The sequence below is a fragment of the Coregonus lavaretus genome (genome assembly GCF_964263955.1).
Source record: "Coregonus lavaretus genome assembly, chromosome: 11".
Lineage (NCBI taxonomy): Eukaryota > Metazoa > Chordata > Actinopteri > Salmoniformes > Salmonidae > Coregonus > Coregonus lavaretus.
This window is the reverse complement of record NC_139998.1, coordinates 33,712,350-33,721,301: the sequence shown is the minus strand read 5'-3', so window position 1 is coordinate 33,721,301 and position 8,952 is coordinate 33,712,350. Positions and strand designations below refer to the sequence as shown.

Below are 8,952 nucleotides of genomic sequence, written 5' to 3'. Positions count from 1 at the left end.
ACAATTTTTTATTCTGAGGTAGAAAAACAAAACATGGAGATGAATGTTAAGAATTATATACATTAAGTTATAGAATGCATAGCCATGTATATGCAATTCAACTGTAATTCTCAACATTATACAAGCAACTCAAAAGGTACACTAAAGTATGTGGACACCCCTTCAAATGAGTGGATTCGGCTATTTCAGCCACACCCGTTGCCGACAGGTGAATAAAATCGAGCACACAGCCATGCAATCTCCATAGACAAACATTGGCCCGTACTGAAGAGCTCAGTAACTTTCAACGTGGCACCAAAATAGGATGCCACCTTTCCAACAAGTCAGTTTGTCAAATTTCTGCCCTGCTAGAGCTGCCCCTGGCAACTGTAAGTGCTGTTACTGTGAAGTGGAAACGTCTAGGAGCAACAACGACGATGTGGTAGGCCACACAAGCAAACAGAACAGGACCGCCGAGAGCTGAAGCGCGGAAAAATAGTCTGTCCTCGGTTGCAACACTCACTACAGAGTACCAAACTGCCTCTGGAAGCAACGTCAGTTCCCAACAGAAATGGAACTTGACTGGCCTGCAGAGCCCTGACCTCAACCCCTTCGGGATGAATTGGGAACACCGACTGCAAGCCAGGCCTAATCGCCCAACATCAGTGCTCAACCTCACTAATGCTCTTGTTGCTGAATGGAAGAAAGTCCCCGCAGTAAATGTTCCAACATCTAGTGGAAAGCCTTCCCAGAAGAGTGGAGGCTGTTATAGCAGCAAAGGGGGGGACCAACTCCATATTAATGCCTATGATTTTGGAAAGAGCTGTTCGACGAGCAGGTGTCCACATACTTTTGGTCATGTAATGTAGCTTAATCAAGACTACAGACAGTAGCCTACATATGACAGCATACAGAATTACAGTGACAGGTACAATGTTGTACAACCGACTTTAAATCAACCTAGTATTGTTTTTTTTTATCATAGAGCAATTTAAAAAGTTGACACATGCATATCATTCACACACAGCAGACAGAAAGTCATTCAGATGAACAAATTAACAAAATCGCAAAGTAAGAAAGAAATCTGATTTTCTACACTACCAATGCCAGACCAAGTTAGCCAAGTAAGTTGTAATGAATTTGTGATTGTTAAAACGGAGACAGAAGTGATACAGTTTGAGAATTGAGTGACAGTGAAATGAATAGAAAAAGTCGATCTAAAAATGAAATCCCCAAAATCCATCTCTGTACAAACTGAAAAGTTAACATAATATATAATCATTATGCAAGCACCAACACATTTTGATTAATGAATTCATGATTAAAAATGGGGCAAAAATGTCACAGACCAGCTCCCAGGAATCACTGGAAGTCAAACACATTTTCACAGACCTCCAGAAAGAAACAACAATTCTGTGCCTTTCAAACTCTCAAAACAATATATAAACACATTCTTCTATATGCATGTATACACTGCCATGCTGACAAAAGCACATCAAGTGTGTTCCCAAAAGGTTCCATTCTTGCGAATGTCAGTGAAGCAAAATGTAGCATGTTTACCCCACAAACAAGAAAAGGCTTTAAATATAATTAACAATCGTACATAATAAAGCTGAAGATATAAAAATAAAGGCCTACACATTGTATGCTATGTAAAATATACACATTCTACAATATGAATAACGAATCAAGTTCCATCATGTACAAAAATAGTTACAACAGCATTGGATTTCTATTTTTTGGATTTAATCAACTAGTCAAACAAAGACCCATAGAGCTCATGCATTGACTGTGCGTGACTGATTTTCACATCTCCTTGATGCAATATCAATATCTATAGAGTCTTTACCAACAATGAGCCGGAGGCGTTTTGTTGGTGGAAGTGGAATGAAATCATCGTCAAACTCTTCATGGTCAGAGTCAGAGACGTCTTCTTCATCCTCTTCTTCAGAGGAGGACGAGTCTTCCTCTGTGTCATCATGCATCCCAAATGTTGCTACTGTAGGCCCAAAGACCTCCCCTGCCTCCCTCTCTACTATACCCGTGAAGGGCCCAGTGCCATGGTGATACTGGCTGAGCCTCCTGCTGTCCTGCTCACGCTGCAGCTGAATCTGCAGTTTGGAAGAGCGGATTTGGTCCACAGGACTGAGGCCATGTTTGGAGGAGCGAATGTGGTCCACAGGACAGAGGCCATGTTTGGAGGAGCGAATGTGGTCCACAGGACTGAGGCCATGTTTGGAGGAGCGAATGTGGTCCACAGGACTGAGGCCATGTTTGGAAGAGCGAATGTGGCCCACAGGACAGAGGCCATGTTTGGAGGAGCGAATGTGGTCCACAGAACTGAGGCCATGTTTGGAGGAGCGGATATGGTCCACAGGACTGAGGCCATGTTTGGAGGAGCGAATGTGGTCCACAGGACTGAGGCCGTGTTTGGAGGAGCGGATATGGTCCACATGACTGAAAGTCCCATTACTCAGTCTGGCTGCATAAGAGCTCCTCTTGGTCTTTGCATGGTGATGGTTTTTACCAAATTTCATGCTGGTCTTTGTGGAGCTGGAGGACTTGACAGGGTCAGCCTCACCAGGCTCAATCCTACTGCTGCTGCTGTCCCTTCGTCTCCGCAGGGTCAACTTGGGGACGCCTGAGTTGTTGTTGGCTAGGATCAGCTGGGAATCATAGCGTGTAATCTGCTGTTTCTTCTTCCCCTTGCCAAGGTGGAGAAGCTTGTCTCCCTTAGACAGGTTGTAGTGCTCACGACCATCAGGCAGGCCTTGCAGCTCTTTCCTGCCATCAGCTATGTCTGTGGTACGAGCTGCATGGTGCAGGCCTGGAACCTCCTCCTGGAGAAGGGATGCTGGCCTGAAAGAGTGCTGCTCTTCCTGCTTTATCATTTGCTTATGTCTGGGACAGTTCTCTTTCTTTGGACAGTTGATATCCAGGCTTGGGCTGTTCATCCAGTGACTGTCTGTGACACAATCTCCAAGGTCCGTAGGCTTGGTCTTACTAATAACCCCACCGCAGTGGATGGGTGGCAAGTTTGGTTCAAGTTTAATGTTGTCAGACCCCTGTGTGCCAACTGATGCTCTGGTTGAACTGCGAGTTCTGTGAGTGCAAGCTAAACCATCAGGGCACCTACTAACATCTTTCATTGATTTCTGATGGTTTTCCTTCGCAGTATAGTGCTCAAGACCACCCCTTGTTCCCACCACTTGTATGGGCCCTTGCTTATCCATCTCTCTCTTTCGTGAGACCCTGTTACTGACAAATTCTGTGGGGTCCTTAAGGCACAAACCCATAGCTTCCACCTCAATGGGGCACTTGTGGCCAGTTGCCTGACACCTTCTTCCTAGCTTGTGCAAAGGCATTGTGGACTTTGATTTTAGCCTCCTTGGCACGTTGGAGTTCTTTGAGTGTCTTTGATTGAATGATGAGGTAGGGATAGGCATTTTGGACAGAGTTTGCCTGCTTAGGGCTTGTGATTCACTGAGCCTTGTCACACTAGAGCGGGCTGTCCTCCCTACAGCTAAGATGTGGACAGGAAATAAGAAATAATGGCAGAACAGTCAAATCGAAAGTTTGTGAAACATGACAACCTACATACAATCATTGTAAAATTGGAATGTATTATAATATTAGTATTTAGCATAAGATGTTACAGTTCTTAATGCAAGTACGGCATGTCACGTTTTATAATTGACCAATAGTAGCTCAGGAGTATTTTTTAGTTGCCAGAAGATCTGCATTGACCCTTCTATTTGATTTTTGTGTATGACTCTATGCACTCACACTGACACACCAAAACACACACACTCTCAAATACAATCATCATACAGTATATACTGCTGCTACTCTGTTTATCATACAGTGGGGGAAAAAAGTATTTAGTCAGCCACCAATTGTGCAAGTTCTCCCACTTAAAAAGATGAGGCCTGTAATTTTCATCATAGGTACACGTCAACTATGACAGACAAAATGAGGGGAAAAAAATCCAGAAAATCACATTGTAGGATTTGTAATGAATTTATTTGCAAATTATGGTGGAAAATACAAAAGTTTCTCAATAATTTGTTATATACCCTTTGTTGGCAATGACACAGGTCAAACGTTTTCTGTAAGTCTTCACAAGGTTTTCACACACTGTTGCTGGTATTTTGGTCCATTCCTCCATGCAGATCTCCTCTAGAGCAGTGATGTTTTGGGGCTGTCGCTGGGCAACACGGACTTTCAACTCCCTCCAAAGATTTTCTATGGGGTTGAGATCTGGAGACTGGCTAGGCCACTCCAGGACCTTGAAATGCTTCTTACGAAGCCACTCCTTCGTTGCCCGGGCGGTGTGTTTGGGATCATTGCTGAAAGACCCAGCCACGTTTCATCTTCAATGCCCTTGCTGATGGAAGGAGGTTTTCACTCAAAATCTCACGATACATGGCCCCATTCATTCTTTCCTTTACACGGATCAGTCGTCCTGGTCCCTTTGCAGAAAAACAGCCCCAAAGCATGATGTTTCCACCCCCATGCTTCACAGTAGGTATGGTGTTCTTTGGATGCAACTCAGCATTCTTTGTCCTCCAAACACGACGAGTTGAGTTTTTACCAAAAAGTTCTATTTTGGTTTCATCTGACCATATGACATTCTCCCAATCCTCTTCTGGATCATCCAAATGCACTCTAGCAAACTTCAGACGGGCCTGGACATGTACTGGCTTAAGCAGGGGGACACGTCTGGCACTGCAGGATTTGAGTCCCTGGCGGCGTAGTGTGTAACTGATGGTAGGCTTTGTTACTTTGGTCCCAGTTCTCTGCAGGTCATTCACTAGGTCCCCCCGTGTGGTTCTGGGATATTTGCTTGTGATCATTTTGACCCCACGGGGTGAGATCTTGCGTGGAGCCCCAGATCGAGGGAGATTATCAGTGGTCTTGTATGTCTTCCATTTCCTAATAATTGCTCCCACAGTTGATTTCTTCAAACCAAGCTGCTTACCTATTGCAGATTCAGTCTTCCCAGCCTGGTGCAGGTCTACAATTTTGTTTCTGGTGTCCTTTGACAGCTCTTTGGTCTTGGCCATAGTGGAGTTTGGAGTGTGACTGTTTGAGGTTGTGGACAGGTGTCTTTTATACTGATAACAAGTTCAAACAGGTGCCATTAATACATGTAACGAGTGGAGGACAGAGGAGCCTCTTAAAGAAGAAGTTACAGGTCTGTGAGAGCCAGAAATCTTGCTTGTTTGTAGGTGACCAAATACTTATTTTCCACCATAATTTGCAAATAAATTCATAAAAAATCCTACAATGTGATTTTCTGGAGAGAAAAAATCTCAATTTGTCTGTCATACTTGACGTGTACCTATGATGAAAATTACAGGCCTCTCTCATCTTTTTAAGTGGGAGAACTTGCACAATTGGTGGCTGACTAAATACTTTTTTCCCCCCACTGTATATGTTGATGCCTAGTCACCTTACCCCACCACTCCTACACATTGTAAATGACCTGACCCTGGAAGTGACCCTGTATATAGCTTACTTACTTTCTTATTTCAAATTTTTTTTGTGTCATACTTGACTTCAATGTTGAGAAAGACTAAGAAAGAAAGGCATTTCACTGTACTTGTGCACGTGACAAAAACTTGATCACGAAAATGTAATCTTGCTTTTATATATCATGCCTTTCTCCTACACATAAGGGAGGAACCAGAAAGATCACTACTCAAAATCTTTGTATGTTGGTTGCTATCAGTAAAAATTTACTGAATTTCCTGTGGCAATCACAGTGGAACCACAACTTGCCCAGCTGCCATAAATGCCAAAATGGTCTGTCTTTCACTTAAACAATGGGGAGGAACCAAAAAGATAAGTTTCAGGCTACTGGACTTCTTTGCATTTTGGTTGTTGCTCAATGGGGCAACCACAGAGCAGTCTCAACTTGTGTGACTGCTCAATTCACTTGCCCTAGCCTAGGAAATAGGGCAACCCTTAATGTCAATCCCTGCTCAACCTCAAAGGTGCACTTACATGAATGTGTGTCATGATTTTCCTGAGAGTCTGGATCCATATTAGAGCCTTCCAAATGACTGTCAGAGCATTTGCTGTCTTCTAGTTTCTTCAGCCGATTGAGACGTTTGTCTGTCTCTCTCAGGCCATACATGCTGTTGATAATCGGAGTGGGCATAGGCTGCCCAGTCTTCGATTTGAAAGCACCAGCACCTCGTCTGAAGGGAGTAGAAATTATCAAGATGTGAAATCTCAAAATCGTAGTCAATGTATGACTCATTATTCTACATATAAAGTAACTACAAGTTTGATATTTAATCAAGAATTGAATGATACCTTTCACAGGTGTAGCATTCACAGAGTTCATTATTTTCCCCAAAGAAGCCATCGCCATAATAACAGGAGATCTCTTCCCCAGGTTCAATATCCCCAAGAACCTTGACACAAGCTGTATCTCGCCCAGTGGAAACAAACTGTATTAACATACACAGAAAAATGTGTTATTTATTTCCACAATTCACTTCATTTTCCACAATACTTTTGATTTGTAGGCATAGTTATTACTTACCTTGCAAGTTGGCCTGCAATCTGAAAAACCAGAAAACATTTGTTTAGTCTCTTAATACAGGTATTTTAATTATAGTATAAGTGTGTTGAATGAGGCAGATACAGTTGTTGTCAAGCGCATGGGGATGCATACCATGGTTGATGAAGGCTGCAGGTCCCAGCCACAGTTGAGCACAGTTCTTGCGGGTGGAGTACATAACACTGAAGTCATTTTCACCATGTTGCAGTAACACGCTTTCCTCATTCTGCGATAGCTCAGCGATGCAGCCCACCAGGTATTCTATCTTATCATTTGTTTTCCTTGGGATAATATGAATAAGGAATATTTGAGTTTGTAAAAATGACTATATACTTAGTGCAACATTTTGTTATAACAAAATTCAGACTACTACAATTTAATTTGGATACTCACCACTCTTTTGTTGCTACAATTTTGGCTCCATTCTGCTCAGAGGAATAACGATTGCAAGGAAGTATTTCAAACCCACTGTTAGTTGCAAACATTCGTAGGTAAACAAAAACCTGCCAAAACACAAAAAAATAGTTTTCACATCTTTGTTTTGATGGTTCATGCTTTTTTCTCAACAATGGATATTTCTAGATAACTTACATGCTCTTTGAAGAGTTTGCCCTGTGCCTTCGTCTTGTGGGGAAAGTGGTGTCTTAACCAGTCCCCTGCAGTCAAGGCATGGAAGGCCTTCTCGAGGTTGTCATGTTTTTTAAAGCTCTCAAGCACCTCCTTCAAATGTCTATGTCGGTCCTTGATGGGTCGAAACCTAAAAGCACACCATAGACAGTCAATTCCGTAACCACTTTCCAAACCATTCTCAATGCAAATGTAATGCATTCGGTGCGTCGAGTCATAGTCTAACGTGATAGGCAACCTTGTCTGGGCCATACAAGTAAACCATCTCCCCAGATATTGTGAAACTTTGGCTGCTGACTTATGCACAAGCCATTATATGACAAATGTGGACAATTGTGAGCCAGAAAGAGACAAACCTCCTATTCATCTTATGGGTCTGGAAGCCGAGGTAGGGGTCCAGAATAAGGCTTGTAGTCAAGTCATCATTCTCACAGAGCTCCTTTGCAGTCATACCCGACGATGGGGTATGACGTCTCTCTGCCTCTAGGGCAGAACTGCTGACACCTGAGGTGAGAGAGAGGGAGATGATTGGGGGGGGGGGGGGGGGGGGGTCATATTCTTATTTTATTTATTTATTTTACAATTAAAACATTTAAAAATCAGGAAAAACTGCAGTGTAATTTATTGATGAAGCTGAAAGGGGTCATTTATGGTTCTGTTATTGTGTGGTGAGCATTGCCAAAGGACAGCACTTACGTCGACTACATCTCCTGCTTCTAAAGGAGCCCTTGCTCTGTCGCAGAGACCTGGCCGAGGTTATGGATAGATCACTGGAGAATCTGCTGCCATGCCGCCTGCCATTCAACACCATGTTCTTGGATTCCCCCATCTACTTAATTATGCCAGATCCAGGCGCATATACTCTAATCTGTGCTTGAAGATCTGCAGAGTGAGGATGAGGGGAGGCTAGCGTGGTTTAATCTTCTGTTGATATAGACAAGAATTGAGCACTATGCATTCTGGACCTAAACAAAGAAACAAACAGGGTTGAGAGTAAAGACTTAACTTGTAGGCACATCCTGAAGGATAAACTGTAAGCAAATAAATTAAGCAGAAAGTGGGGCGCCACAAAACTAACAGAGATCCTGAACGGATGGTTGGTAGCTAATTAATGGCTTATCAAAGGATGCCACCTTGTGGTTGTTTGTCAACTTTTTTGAGTTTCCATAGCATTGCATTTCATCGTGGCTATTAATTTAGTCTTTCTCGAAAGGCAAAACAAGCGATGTAACTGCAGAAATAGGGTCGTGCTAGCCAGTGTAATGTCTCACAAAAATCAACTAAACTAATACCTAATAGATTATAAATGAGTAACTAACGTTAGGCTAGCATGCCAACACACCCATGACTCATTAGGTCTGATGCAGAGGCTATGCGTTTTCTGGTTACCTAGCTGAGGCTTCACATCCAATTAACTAGCCAGCAGTTAGGACTGCATGCAGTTAGTACTAACGTTACTTGCTCTGCTTTTGAAAGTGTGTGCTTCCCACTTAGCTAGCTAAATAATAACAAGCGAATGCTACAGCAAAACATCACAACAACAATGGCTAGCTAACGTTAGTAACCTAACATTGTTCCACCAAAAACAAAGGCCATGAAATATCCCTAAAAAAGTGTAGTTGATGAGACAAACTGTCTAAAATACTCACTTTGTTATTCCAGAGTTTGTACTATTACGTGATTCATCCTGCACGCCAAGATCTGAACAAATACAAATACCTTTTGTTTAAACGTCAGCGAAAACAAACATTTAAAATTGAAGATGGCGGCCA

The 8,952-nt window shown here is 42.7% G+C and overlaps 1 protein-coding gene across 2 annotated transcripts; it reads right to left on the bottom strand.

The window, feature by feature from the left end:
* On the bottom strand, positions 1-8,844 carry kmt5b (lysine methyltransferase 5B). 2 transcript variants are annotated; one of them, XM_084171022.1, is made up of 10 exons: positions 8,830-8,844; positions 7,877-8,062; positions 7,537-7,684; positions 7,145-7,310; positions 6,947-7,056; positions 6,668-6,834; positions 6,536-6,555; positions 6,304-6,440; positions 5,989-6,185; positions 1-3,502 (listed from the first exon to the last, which is right to left on the bottom strand). In XM_084171022.1, the coding sequence occupies exons 2-10, from the start codon at positions 8,007-8,009 to the stop codon at positions 1,758-1,760; spliced, it is 2,823 nt and encodes a 940-aa protein (XP_084027148.1). In that variant the 5' UTR covers positions 8,010-8,062; positions 8,830-8,844; the 3' UTR covers positions 1-1,757. The 2 variants fall into 2 exon arrangements, with proteins under 2 accessions (XP_084027148.1, XP_084027147.1); XM_084171021.1 differs by lacking the exon at positions 8,830-8,844 and having other exon boundaries at positions 7,877-8,099.
* Between the last annotated feature and the right edge of the window lie 108 nt (positions 8,845-8,952).